The 14096-nt window shown below is 55.3% G+C and overlaps 1 protein-coding gene across 1 annotated transcript; it reads left to right on the plus strand.

Annotated features, from left to right (window-relative positions):
• The first annotated feature begins 6454 nt into the window (after positions 1-6454).
• Positions 6455-13769, plus strand: Clba1 (clathrin binding box of aftiphilin containing 1). The gene is made up of 5 exons (XM_028764553.1): positions 6455-7298; positions 8364-8500; positions 9665-9794; positions 11931-12047; positions 13031-13769. The coding sequence occupies exons 1-5, from the start codon at positions 6870-6872 to the stop codon at positions 13190-13192; spliced, it is 975 nt and encodes a 324-aa protein (XP_028620386.1). The 5' UTR covers positions 6455-6869; the 3' UTR covers positions 13193-13769.
• The last annotated feature ends 327 nt before the right edge of the window (positions 13770-14096 follow it).

Here is a 14096-nt window from a genome sequence, read left to right on the forward strand (position 1 = left end):
CACGCCCGCAGAGCCCACCCGCCGGAGGGAAGCGGGCTGCAGGCGGGGATGAGGCGCACCACTGCCGGGGGCTCCGGGCCAGGTGGGCAGCACCACGTGGAAGCAGTCGCACATCTTGGCGGCTAGTGGTGCGGGCCGGCGGTGGCCCTGCGCATCCAGTCGCGATCCCGGAGCTGATGCGCCAGGAGAAGGGCGGTGCCCACGATCTCGCTGCCCGGTGCTGCCGCGGGCAGCCGGGCTGTGACTGCAGCTAACTCTTGGGGTACCTCCAGACCTTGGCTCCGGCCCCGCCCTGGCCCGCCCAGCCGGTGCTGACCACTCCGCAAGGACGACGCGAGCGGTGCCGCCGGTCTCATTTAGCCCATTGGTTGTTGCAGCCGCGGTCCCGCCCCACGACAGCCCCGCCCTGTCGGACCCAGGCCCCGGGTGGTCCGCCCCACCTAGCTGACCTCACCACCCACCCCACTCCCCGCCCTCCTCCAGATTACATTTCTGGAGCAGAGATCCAGGGGCCACCAGATCCCTGCACCTGAAATCCAGGGCTTCTTTATCTCCCGCTTGGGGAAGTAACAGGGGAATGCGGGAGTCCAGGGAAATGATTGCTCTCAACCTGAAGTCCTGAGGAAAAGATGGGGTTCAGGAGCAAAAGAGGAAAGAGGGGCAGCAGATGGTAAAAGTCGCTAGTTTGGAGAGGGTGGTCCTGGGCAGATCCTCTGGAGGCCATCGAGGAGGGCAGAACCAGAGCTGGAGACATCCTGCAGCCCCAAGTCAAGATTTATCCTTTTAACGGTTTTGTAGAAAGCTTGGCGGCTGGGGACCTGGCCATAGCCCCTGGGCTGCAGGACTGCAAAGGTACAAATGAGGGCCTCTTCAGGACAGTTCTAGACGGCCGGCTAGGGAAGGAGGGTCCTGAGAGGTTCCTGGCAGCATAGGGTGAGCTGTGAACAGGATCTGTCCCGGGAGAGGAAGACAGCAGGGGCTGGAAAAAGCCTGTTTGGCCTAGGACTAAAGGGGTGAGGGGGCGGGGGACGGGGGGCGGGGGCGGGGCTTTGTCAAGAGTCCGGGTCGAAGCCTGGGGGAGGTGTCCTGTAAATCAAGAACAGCTGAATTAGGGCAGTGGGGTTGGGTGAGACTTCAATGGTCCTGGAACATTGGGTTGCTAACTAAGAGGACTGGGTAAGGCCTTGACAGGGGAGGGCAGGGTCTCACTGGCCCCTGCTTGGGTGCCATCCATACCAGGGAACATATCTGGGGTGGGGGGGGAGGAAGGTCCAAGAGCTGTTTCCACAGAAGCCGAGTTGGCTGAGTCCAGCCTGGTGCAGAACTGAGGGAGAGACGTGTTCCTGACACTGTGCTGGCCATGCCAGGTGGACAGAGGGGTGTGCACACCACTTTTCCTAGGGCAGGAAGATAGGGCAGGGGGGTCAGGAGATGCTAGCCTGTGGAAGAAGGGTCGCACAGACACAAGAGCAAAATCACAGTCACATCAGCACGCACAGCTCAGGCCACCTTGGATTTGTCCTGGTACACACACATACACACACACACACACACCTGCATATACAGACAATAAGCATAACCGGCCACAGATGCATGTACATATGCACACAGTGTGCACAGTCTTAGGTACAAGCGGGAACTGCCCACAGAAGTCAGGGCCCAGGTGAGCCAGTGAAGTCTCGGCATGACTCACTCACTCAACAGCAGTTCCCGTTAGTCGGGCTGCAGTGCTGGGCACACTGCCAGTCACACGCAGGTCAGACAGATACGAGTCACTGCTGGGAAGGAGCCCTGGCAGCCTTCTCCTGCCACCAAATGGGCCACGGCCCTCACTTGATGGGACACAAGTCTCCTCTCCCTGGAGAAATGTCCTGGATGAAGAACACTGCCTTGTCCCTGGGTGTTTGGGTCTCTGTGTTTCAGGGTACATCCCTGTGTCTGCTGGGCAGGTTGGAAGGTCTCGGCCTACCAATCCAGTGTGTCTGAATCTGGCCTCAGAGTCTTGAGAGGAACAAGGTGCAGTTTGTTTGTTTGTTTGTGTGTTTTTTTTGTTTTGTTTTGTTTTTCGAGACAGGGTTTTTCTGTGTAGCCCTGGCTGTCCTGGAACTCTGTAGACCAGGCTGGCCTCGAACTCAGAAATCCGCCTGCCTCTGCCTCCCAAGTGCTGGGATTAAAGGTGTGCGCCACCACCGCCCGGCCAAGGTGCAGTTTTGTATCACCAAAGACCTTCGGGTGCAAACCCAGCTGTGTCCCTTACCTCTGGGCAATGTAGTTCAAGTAAAGTGGTCTTGGGGTCCCAGACTCTGTGACGTATTCGGTTTGTTTAGCATGATCCGCCTGGGAATATGGCGGTTCCCATTAGCTTTGTGGGGAAATGGATGCGATTCAAGCCACCCAAGGGCAAATGGGTCGGGCCTAATGTTGTCATGTCAGGGGGATGGTACTAGGTAAGGGATACCTGGGTGTGCCTGCACCTTCCCACTTGACACTGTCAGTACAGGGGAAGCATACTTAGCAGAGCTGCACTTGGTAACGAGGCCCCCTTGAGACACGAGGGGCTCTCTTGTGCTTCCAATGGGCCTGTATACCCTTGCCCCAGTGAGAAGGTACCAGAAGTGTCTGCATCTACCCGGACAGGGCTTGAGAAAAGGGTAAGGCAGCTCACTACCGCACACACCTGCAGCCCCGAGAGTCGTTTCAGAGTTGGCTTAGGCCCCAGACTCAGGATGCAGGGTAGGGACCCAGGGGCTCTCCCTTCTCTTACTTCCTCCCAGGCTCAGGGCTGGTCGGCAGATTCATCTCTGCTGGGGTCTAGCACCGGAGCTTGACCATCAAGGCAAGGGGGATTCCAGCTGCCACACTCCGGGAAGATCCCACTTAGACTAGAGGCCAGACTACAGACAGTGTGAGGACAGACACTTCGGGGTATCTGCCTAAAGAGCTTCCCACCTCGTGGAAGAGCCAGAGAAGAAAGACAAGACCGTACACACACCACGGGCCACCTCGGATTTGTCCCAGTATACACAGACAGGCACACACACTGAGTGCATACACTCAGGTTTATATTCACAGATATGTACAATAGAATACGGGGGCCACACTCTCACTCCTGAGTAGCGCTCCTGGGGCCTCATGGGCCGTGCTTTACTCGGTGTGCCTTCAGACAATCTTGTCCCAGAGGCCAGGCTGCACCTATCTGGGTGGACCAGCCGCAAGTCAGCCTTAGCTCCCAGGGCCCAGTTAGACTCGTCCATCATTAGTAATATTTCAGAAGCCTAAACGTAGCCCTGGAGGTCACAGGGAACAGGAACAGGAGAGGAAAGTGTGTGTGGTGGGGAACCCGCTATGTTCCATCTGCTGTCCCCTTCCCCCACTCTATAGCCTGGCCATCTTCTGCTGCAGAGCGATGTGCTGCCAGGAGTTCCCGGTATCCCAGTCCATCCCCCACGTTCTCCGCTGGAGACAGATGCCCTGCTGGGGAAGGCTCCTGTAGTGAAGTCTAGCTCTGGAATTGATACCCCCTGCCCAGCATGTGGGGAAACAACCCAATTCACAGCTACAGCCAGCACACAAAGGCTTCTCGCCCCCTTCTAAACATCAACTCAGGGGGTGCTGTGCAGCTCTGTAACACTCCATGTTCACCCGCCACGACCACCAAAGCTGGGTCCAGGGGGTTGGAGGTACCGAAGGGGTCAGGCCTGATACGGTCATGGCTACCTCACTCTCTGGCCACGCTCACCTGATGACCCGATGCTCCACGGCCTCTCCACGGCCTCTCCACGGCCTCTCCGGGAAAGCTGGCCGTGATGCCTAGAGCATCAATGATTGATGTATCCTGCAGCAGCCGCAGCGACATAGCAAAAATACTTTTGCTATCATCATGGCCCTGCCCAATCCTAGCTCATAAGCATACAGAAGGTGGTGGCATCTGTGACCACTCTTCCCATAAGCCACCCTGCCTACTTCAGTCCCGTCCTCAGCTGCAGGTTCCAAGCCTGCAGGTCCATGGGCTGAGAGCTGAGGGGCCCAGCCTCTAACTGCTTCGTCTTCCCCAATGCTGAGTACCTGTCAGGGCTCGACATGGCCCCCAGGTCCTCCCCATCCCTGTGTCCATGTAGCTCAGAACACAGCAGGAGTCAGGGAAGGAGGGAGTTGGTGGGGGCATATTGGGGTGTCCTGCTGCCCCTAAAGCAATTGACTAAGCCTGCCAACCTGGGACTTGGGGCAGCTCTGGACTGGCCCTACTGTCCAGAAACCACAGGCACAGAGGCAGGGATGTGACCCCCCACACACACCTCACTGGAAGGTCCCAGTGATTTCTGGGACAGCCTGTTCAACCAGTCCTTATTGTCGGGTGACCTGGGAGGCACCAGGTTGACTGTAGGCTTTGGGCAAAGCAGCACTACCCCGGGGCAGAACTAGGGGGTAGATAGGGAGGGACTCTCCCCTGGCACACTGGCTCTGCCCCTTCATGGCCACTTGGGACTCGGCCCATCTCCTCACACCTTTCATTAGGATCCCTCTACCCTCTAGTCCGCCTGCTCTAACGGATCCAAGAAGAACCACTGCCTCCTTTGCCCACCTACCTGGGCTGTCTGATCTCCTTCAGTCAGCACTAGGCACCGGTGTTAGAGTTGCCTGTGCCCATTCCTCAGGGCAGCGCCTCTTCAGTGGGGTCCCCAGGGGTCAGCCAGGACTATCGGTTTGCCATGTTTGCTACAAAAAAAATCACTAATGACATGTGCTCACTCTGCCTATCAGGGGTGCTGGCACAGTGGCTGCTGCTCTGGGCCTTGGGATGCGATGCGGCTCTCCTGTTCTCCAACACGGGTTTTCACACACCTCTCTCCACCCGTCTCTCTTTTCCCCCCTCCCTCAACACAGGGTCTCACCATTTAGCCCAGGCTAATCTCAGACTCACTGTGTAGCTTAGGCTGGCTTCTAACTTCTTGATCCTCCTGCCTCAGCTTTCTCAGTGCTGGTGTGCCAGGCCTGTGCCACCACCACACCCAGCTTTCTTGCCTCTTTAGTTTCATACAGAACACCCATCTTTTTGTTTTTTTTTTTTTAAGGTTCCATATTCATGGCTTCTGGACATCATAATGTAGACATCTTTGGGGACCGTCATTCAGCTCACTGCTCTCACAAGTCACCCCAACATGGGCCTGTGACTCAAGAACTGTGTTCTGAAGTCTTCCTTCAGAGCCGAAACCCAGACAGACATGGGGAGATACTAAGGGTGGGAAGACCGGCTGCAACCCCAGTCCTTTCCCACTGTGTCCCACTGTGAGCCCAGGCCTCGGTCTTCCCATCCTTCCAGCTCCCCGGACGTCAGAATCAGCAAGGGCAGTAGGTGAGGGGAACTGGAGCATTGAGAATGGACAGAGAGCAGGACCTGCTGGGTCGTACTGGGACAAACAGAAGCCAGTGTCTGTAAACACAGACGGTGTCTGCACCATCCGACTGGGCCACTGTGAAACCTGGGAATAGCTGCGCCAAGCCATAGTCCTGAGCTCTCTGTCTGCAGGGCTCAGAGAACGGTGCCAGGCTCGTCTGCCCAGGGGAATGGGGGAGGCTGTGGTCCAAGACGCAGAGAATGATCTCATCTTGTCACTTTTAAATCAAATTTTCCAGTAGTTCTTCTGAGGAGGCAGGAGATGAGGGATTGAATAATTCATACGAAGGGCAAAGCAGGGCCTAGGGAAGTCCAGGGGGAAATCTGAGTAAATCTGAAGGGGCTGAAGTTGGGTTCACATGCCAAGTTGGGTTCAGGGCCAAGGATTTCTATGACTGGGGGGCTGGGAGAGGGCAAGCTTAGTTCATCAGTGTCCTTCAGGAGCCTGTGAGACTCTGCCTGTCTAACTGCCAAGACTAACCCTGCTCTGCCTTGGGACCGACCGGCTGGTGACCAGGCCGAGATTGTGAACACATGAGGCAAGACAGTGGCTCTCCTACTTTGCAGGCAGTAGACGCTCATTCTTCCACAAGGGAATGTGATCTGGAACTGGACTAAATCAGCTAGACAGACTTTTCCCCATAGCTTCCAGTCTTGAGAAAGCATCCAATAGGAGCGCAAGGAACCAGGACCGGAAGGTGTGGGATGAGGGGCCAGCACCGTAGCAGTGGACTTACTCCCGGGCCAGGTGTGCGACGGACACATCGGACACACAGGCACTGGACGCCATAATAAAAAGAGAACAGCTCCCACCGACATTTGTAGGGCGAGGGGAGGCAGAAAGGCCGGTCACGATAGCAGGCTGGGTCCCACTGCAGTGCAGCCAGCATCCCCACCTCCACAAGTTGGCGGTCCGGAGAGGATGGGCATGGGCGGGGCGCTGTTGGCCACGCCACACGGTGGCGTGCTGACGACACTTGAAGCACGCCGGAAGCCTGCGGGCGCGCATCGTTGCCGGGCAACGCGCGGCGCTGGCTGCGGGCTAAGCTGACTGTAGGTATCTCCGCGCCTGGCGCCGGGAGGCGCGTCGCGGCGGCGAAGGTGGGTGCGCGCCTTGCGGGCCTCTGGGAGCCCAGGACTCCCTCTGTCTGTGCCTCGGACCTGGCCCCGGAGCCTGCTAGACTCCCGTCTGGGACGCGATCCCCCGAGCTCCCTGCCCTCAGCCTCCGGCCTCGCAGATTCGGTTCTGCTGCTCATCCACCAGGACGTATGTCTACCCACAGGCCCTCCTTCGCCTCACTTGTTTGGCCCTAGGACACGCCCCCGTGCCAGACTAGTCACCCGCGCGTGCCAGGAGGGGTCGACTCCACAGAGGCACGTGAACACTCCCAGGAAGCCCTGGGCAGCTCCAGCTCAGCTGCTGCATGTTTTCTGAGCAGCTTTCCTTCGGGTCGGCTGGCCTGGCCACACCAAGATGCAAGGCGGGCAGGAGGTGGGGAGAGAGTCAGTGAGTGACCTCGCAGAGGAACCTGGAGAGGGGTCCCTCCACCAGACAGCTGGAGGACAGAGTGGTGATGGTTTGGAACGGAGGAGGATCTGCTACGACGGTCCCGCGATTCTGCTGGACGGGAACGCTAACAGCTCCAGGCTGGATGAGGGTCTTCCCACCTGCTCTCTCAACCGTCCACACCCAGGGGAGCTCAGCGGCGGGTGGGGAGAGTTCGAAGGCTTCCGGGAGTCTTCAGCTAAGTCTGAGCAGTTTTCTCAATCTTTTGAACTCCTGCGGAGAGCCGCGGAATGTCAGCCGCTGAGAACCCCTTCAGTCCCCAAAGAGGGCGGTTCTTGCCAGGTGCAGCAGGGTGGACCCTGGGTGACAGGAATTGCTGCTGGCCCATCTTCAGAGGTATTTCTGTGGTTGAGTGGGAAGTATTTTGTATAGCCGTTAGACTTTGCCCAGGCCTCTGCGCACTGGGGATGCGGAGGTCTGGCTAGCCTTGGAGTCGTCTCTTCTCACCTAGTTTGTCTTTTGCTGTGTGGTTGGCTGTCCTCTTCTTAAGAGGAGGACAAGGAAGCGGGGTACCACCCGCCTTTAATCTCAGCACTCAAGAGGTAGAATCAGGCGGATCTCCAAGTTCGAGACCAGGTGATCTACAGAGCGAGCTCCAGGACAGCCAGGGCTATATAGAGGAACCCTGTCTTGAAAGACAAACAAAAAGAGGGGGAATAGAGGGCTTGATCAGGGGACTTACACAGCATCCCACACAGCCCTCAGAGATGAGCACACCTTTGCCTCCGTGACTGCCTCTGAGCCATTCTCCTCCCCAGTGGTTCACCCCAAACACAGATGAGCATACGTAGAAAGAAAGGGGGGTGGGTGGGGGCGGGGCCTGGGTAGCCTGCTATTGAGACCTCCAGTGAGAGCCACTCCCCCTGTAACCTTAACATTCGTTCTGAAGCGAGCACTTTCTCCACTTCGGTTGAAGTGTTAGGAAACACCTATGCATGATGGGAAGTTTACAGAAAACACTGGCTGACTGTAGGGGAGTGCACCCAGCTGAGCTGCAGCACCCACAGGCACAGGTGACCCTCACCCGAAACCTAAACACCTGCCAGTCCCCCTCTCTGCCACCACCTGATTCAGACTGACCACACCACCCCACCTGATCCAAAGCTGTCCACGGTGAAGTATGTTTCCCCCTATCACTCACACAGACTTCCCTTGACATGGGAAACAGGGATGGTGTTCACCACGTGTCCCCGACACAGTTTTAGATGTTGCAAGCCTGTGGTTTTTCACTGTGTTTTTACATAGCCTGGAGATTCTGAGGCACGACATCATTGGTCATCAGTGATGGCAACACCAACCAGGGACAACAAACAAACATGTATGTTAGAGTGGACCATTTGGAATAAGGTTACCTAAATGTATATACATTGCACCTAACATTGGGATGTTCTTCCTTTCCAGTCCGTTGTCAGCTATGAGAAGGTTTTTAGGCATGCATTTCAAGAAGTCCCAGTGGAACAGGCAACTGAAGACGTTTGTTCTCTGGACCGTTTCTTAGAAATAAGCAACGAAGAAACCATACCTGTGCCTAGACTATGGTAATGAACTTAGAACACAACTAACGTGTTAACACTGTGACTTCATTTCTTGTGCGCTAATGTGGTTTCACAAAGCTTTCTGGTTGTTCCCAGAGGGTACAGTGTCCCTGTAGCCACCTGTGGGCCACAGCATCCCAGGGGGCCTGCCAGCACAGATGGATACTCCAGTAGTGCCCCTGGTGTGACCTCTCTGACTGTTGCTGGCGACTTGGCTCAGTGGTCCCTGACACCCTCTGACCCTCAGCCACAATCATAGGAAGCACCTCAAGAACAGCCGCTGATCTTCAGGGTTGTCTTGTTTGTGCCTCTGGAGAAAAGTCACACATAGTTGTGTTTGGCTGTCCATGGTAGGGACATGCTCTCAACTGACAGTAACAATGTTAAGGGCCTGACAAGAGAGAAATTGTCTTGAGGCATTGAGTGAAGAGAAGGTAGGGGAGAAGGCTCTGTCACCCACGGCCCAAGGAATGCTGGCTGGTGTGCTTCTCTGCATACCTGGGCATTTTCAGAACCTTGTCAGACTCTGGGCTCTTGTCATATCTATTTTGACCACCATGCAGGGACAACCCAGAACCTGCCCTGAAGACCCTCCATGGGGTCCCAAAGCCTTTGACCAACAGTGCCCAGCTGTCTGGTGCTCCTGTAAAGCATAGCCTATGGGGAGAGCTGCCCTTGGAGAGCCCCAGCAGGCTGGTGGTGTCTGTGCCACTGACAAGTTCTTTAGCAGCCCAAGGTGGCCCAGGTGTCAGGCTTGGCAAGGGTAGACACATGGTGTTACTTTAGGGTGGAACACTCTTGTATGTTCAGAAACACTTGAGTGTTTGGAAGAAGGAGATAACCAGCATTTGGCACGTTACAGTACACAGTACCCACATCCACAATTCACGTTCCTGTATGTGCTTCTTCACTGATTCTCCTGAGCATGCATCCTAGTTTGTGAGCATCCAATCTGTGGCCAGTACAGCTGTCACTTGCTTGAGTAACACCAGTGACTCTGGCCTCAGGGCTTCTCTGAGAAGATGCATAGGCAGGGCACATGTGGACAGATCTGAGGGAGGACATGTTGATAGTGAATGCTGGGTTAACAAGAGAGAGCTGGGGCTGAGCCTCAGGGATCCTTTGGAGACTTTCAAGTGTCTTGTCATGACTGTGTCTTTCTCCCAGTTCTGAATCTAGGAAACTCTGGCGAGCCCTTCAGAACACCGACACCGTGTCTGCTTCGAGGTGTCTCTGGAGTGAATCTCACTGTCGGGAAAACCTCCTTCCTGTCCTTGGTGTAGACGCTGCTCAGAAGGTGAGGAGGCTTGGGTTGGGTGGCAGCCGGGTTCTGCTCGCTGTGGTGACATGCCCAAGCAAAATAACTGGAGAAGAAAGATTTATGTTGGCTCACGTTTTAGCAGCTTCACCCTGTGGTGGGCCGGTTCCATGTTTCTGGGCCTATGGTGAGATGAGGGGTGTCACAGAAGGGTGTCGGAGTGGACAGGAAGCAGAGAAACAGTAACAGGCAGCCATTACTACAGCAATCCAAGCCAGCTGTACCCCTCGAGGACACACCTCCCATGCTGCACGTTCTTAGACCAGAATTACCCCTAAAACTCCCTTCACTTCTCCATAATGCTGTTGGATTATGAACACATGGCGGATTAATACCATGCAGGAATACGGAGCCCTCAGATCCGATCACTTCTGAAAAGCCATCAGCTGACCACAAGCCCCCAGCATGGGAGCCTGTGGGAATCTTTTCCTATTTAAGAAATGGCCACAGGGAGGTAGACGCTGCACTGTGCCAGCCACACTCGCATGACACACTTGGGACAGGGTGGGTGGTGTCGAACAGAGACTCTCTGTAGTAGGGATACCTGCCTGCTCTCAGCACTGGGAAGACCATCTTTCACAAGGTCTTGGTATCACTCATTTCTCAGAATGAGACTGGAGCATGGTGTGAGGGCAGAGGGATGTCCTGCCTCTCTTGGGTAGCATGCTATCTGTAGACGTGTGGAGGACCCCACAGGAGTGTACACCAACAGGCGTGAGGAGACTGTACATGTGGACCAGGGGTTAGTGGAAGGAGGGGCTGCTGTGTCGGCAGCAGAATGCCAGGAAGTGCTACCCTGTGGGTGAGATGCTAAAGGAAGCAGAAGCAGGTGGAGAAGGATGGGCAGGAGGTGGGTGCCTGCTGACAGGTGGTGTGTGTAGGGCCAGGGGAGGGGATGAGGGCAAGTTCTATATGAATACGTGGCTTGTGTGGGATTGGGCACATTTGAGACACATAAAGCAACATGGCGGTGGCTTGGTGTTTTCCTTGAGAGGTCCCTTAGGTGAGGGTCGAAGCCACCAGGTGGCCCCTTAGACATATGGTGGTCCAGGAAGAAACCCTGATGCCTGAGGTAGGAGCCAGCCACGTCCAGGGCAGAGTGGCAGGAGAGAAAGGCTCAGGAAGTGGCCAGAGGACAGCTGTACACAGTGAAGTAAGTGAGGTAAGCTCCTGAGTTTCCAGAGTGAAGCTCCCTGCCAGAAGAGGCCAGGTGGCTAAAGTCTTTTTGTTCTTAAATAGTATGCAAAGCTTTAAATAGGGAAACTTAAAGAAGCCAAGAAGGAGGTGGCTTGGCCCTGGTGAGGACAACAATGTGGACTGGTTACCTTACCAGCCCAAGGCCACTAGGCTAGTCAGGAAGGGAGTGAGGAACTGGGAGGAGGGAAGAACACTTCCCAAGCCCCTGCCCACCTACACCCCACCTAGGAAGTCAGCCTGGCCTTATGATGCAGGAAAAACTCAATCTGAGGCTGGGAAACAGGGCCCCTGATAGCAGGCTCCAGGGGGACTGCAGGCTGCAGGCAATTGGTCCTCCCCGGAGGTGAAGCGGCCGTGAGGACATTCTGTCGAGCAGTGTCTTAGTCCTTTCTCTGCTGCTAGAACAACAACCTGTGACCAGATAGTTTATAACATTTACACATTCATGTGGGTCATAGTTCTGGGGGCTGAACATCCAAAAACACGGTGCTAGTGCCTGCGTCGGCTTCTTGCTCCCTTATAACATGGCTAGGCAGCATGAGGTGAGACCCAGCAGGCATGCTAGCTCTCGCCACCGTGCTCACCGAGGCATGCTAATGCCACCACAGAGACGTCGTTCTGAAAACCTCCTCTGCGCCCAATCACTCCCCAAAGCTTCCCTCTAAATGCAGTTATCATATGGACTTAGGAATTCCATTCACATCACCTCAGTTTCTAGAAACACAGTCAAGCCACAGCTGGAAGGCTGAGGCGGATCCCAGTTCTGGGGGCTCCTGAGCCACGTGATGGTCAGCAGGCAGCAGGCGGGGCCGGGAGGGAGGCAAGGGCCTGACCCCAAGGGACCCAAGTCGTCCAGAATCAAGGCTAGTGCTCTTTGAAAATGAACGTGGTGATGCTGTAACGGGTTTCTCTCCGTAGAGCCTTTCTGGAGGCCAGGGCCATGCTGTGGAAGGGTCTGACTTCAGAAAGCCGGAGGAGCTGCTGGCAGTCAGTGGTTTCCACCTACATCGCTGCAAAGCCCTGATTCAGACCAAGGTGAGCATGGCCAGAGGCCCCGGTCCCCAGTGTGTTAGGGACCAGAACTGTTAACTAAGAGCACCCAAGGACAGAGGGATGGGAGGTGAGAGGCCAGCATGCCTGTCACTGAGTTGGGTAGAGGTTGGCAGGGCACTTACAAGATCTGAGGAGTGGCTCTTCTCTCAGGCTGAGGGGGTCCTTCTGCAGCCAGCCCATCAGATGATCACAGCAGGGCCCAGCAAGGGTAGAGGTGTGGATAGGAAAGGGGCCTTGTTCCTACCCCTCTCTTACCAGGGAGGGAGAGCAGGCCTGTCTGGACCTGGACCTTCTGCTCAGTAACCAGGCATTTCAGGAAGGGCTCTATGTGTGTGCCCAGGAGAAAATGGTAAGGCAGTGGCTGGAGGAGGTGTTCAGGGATCTGCTTTGTAGTCTGGAGAGGAGGGGAGGGGAGGGGAGAGGAGGGGAAGGGAGAGGATGGGATAGGGTACAATCTTGAGAGTCTGTGTGGAAAACCACACATCAGTGACAGGCATCAGGACAATGTGGTGCCACCCCGCCAAGGTGGGCTGCAGCCTTGGCTGGTATTATGGGGACAGATAATAGGTTCTGTGGCACTCAAGGAAAGGCATCATTACAAACTAACAGGGCCTGATGCCAGAGGGCCCAGAAGACTGTCCATCAGCTCTTTAGAAGGACAGAAACCTCTGAAGGAAGGCTGTAGTTACCTTTGAACAACAAGACATTTAGAATGTTCACCCTTCATCATGGTACTTGGGGCAATGCCCAGCAGCAGCTCTGAGGGTGGAAACTTGTAAAATCCACCAGGGGCAGCTGGAAGACTGGAGGCCTCTGTCCTCAGCCCTCTCTACTGGATGTATCTCTGGTTGAACTGCACAGGCAGACCAAGGAGGAGAGTGCTGAGGGGCTCCGGGGTGTGCGGTGTACCTCTCCAGGTCTCTCTAGTGTCAAACACTCATACCTGATGACCACTTTCCTCTCAGCTCTCAGGGACGTCCGGCAGCAGACAGGGCCGCCTGATTACCTACAGCCTGTTTCTGAAGACACCCCTCCAAGGGAACGGGCATTATATCACCATTCCACAAAAAAAGATCTTTTCTCCACGCAACCTGAAAATGGCATTCTTTAATAACGACGTCTGCTAAAAGCAGTACTTTGTACCTTTATGAGACATTTTACATTTTCTTACTGGTTTGCTTTGGTACTAGAACTTGAGAATTTCTGTGGCACTGTTTCCCAGTTCCATGTTAGTTTCCTAGGACCTCTGTCAAACTACTGTAGAACACGTGCGCTCACATCTGAGAGGGTGTACAGAAGGAATGCCCTTGGGCAGAGCCAGTCTCCATGGAGTTTCTGGGAACACTGTAGGCTGGCACCAGGTGCCTGTTGATCCTGTCCTGGCTCACAGTTGGACCCACGAGTTCAGAAGTCAGAAGATAGCTACTTATCACTTGCAGGAACATGCCCTGGCCGTGGCCCTCCCCCGTGCAGTTTCCTGGGGTGTTCTACCCATCTCTGGGTTGGATCCTGCCCTCACCCAGCAGCCTCGGGAACAAGCTTTACTCTGAGTAGAAGGGCGGGTGGGAGAGCACACTGGGTGTTCTGGAAGCAAGCTGGATGAGCTTCCTCGGTCACCTGCTGAGACAAGAGTTTTACTTCAGGGGCATACACAAGCAGGCGGCGCTGTATTTTGTAAACTTTTATTAAAAAGAAAGGACCGTATAAGCCCGTGGTTTTGTTGACTCATTAGCCCGTGGGGAGGCTACATGGGACTGACTTGCTCAGGAGATACCAGCTTCACTATTGCCTGAACTAACCCAGTTGTCGTGAACCAGACAGCAGGCCAGACAGGAGGGACACATGCAGTGTTGGAACTGCTCCTGTCAGGAGGGGAGAATGAACTACCATTGATCCTTCGGGCCCTTGCACTCAGCCACCACTAGGTGGCATACAGTTTCAGGGTTAGAACAAGGATAACCTATTGGTTTTTATTTTGGGGAAGCAGGTGTTTGACCGGGTTTGGGTTTGAGGGTGCCAGGTGTTTAGGAA

The sequence above is a fragment of the Grammomys surdaster genome, unplaced genomic scaffold, assembly GCF_004785775.1.
Source record: "Grammomys surdaster isolate TR1022 unplaced genomic scaffold, NIH_TR_1.0 144, whole genome shotgun sequence".
Classification (NCBI taxonomy): Eukaryota; Metazoa; Chordata; class Mammalia; order Rodentia; family Muridae; genus Grammomys; species Grammomys surdaster.

Excerpts from the sequence above, each read along its gene's own strand:
- Clba1 (XM_028764553.1), top strand. The coding sequence starts at position 6,870 with ATGCAAGGCGGGCAGGAGGTGGGGAGAGAGTCAGTGAGTGACCTCGCA. Across the intron at positions 8,501-9,664 it reads ATACCTGTGCCTAGACTATG|TTCTGAATCTAGGAAACTCT; the intron begins GTAATGAACTTA and ends TCTTTCTCCCAG. Across the intron at positions 12,048-13,030 it reads AAGCCCTGATTCAGACCAAG|CTCTCAGGGACGTCCGGCAG; the intron begins GTGAGCATGGCC and ends CTTTCCTCTCAG.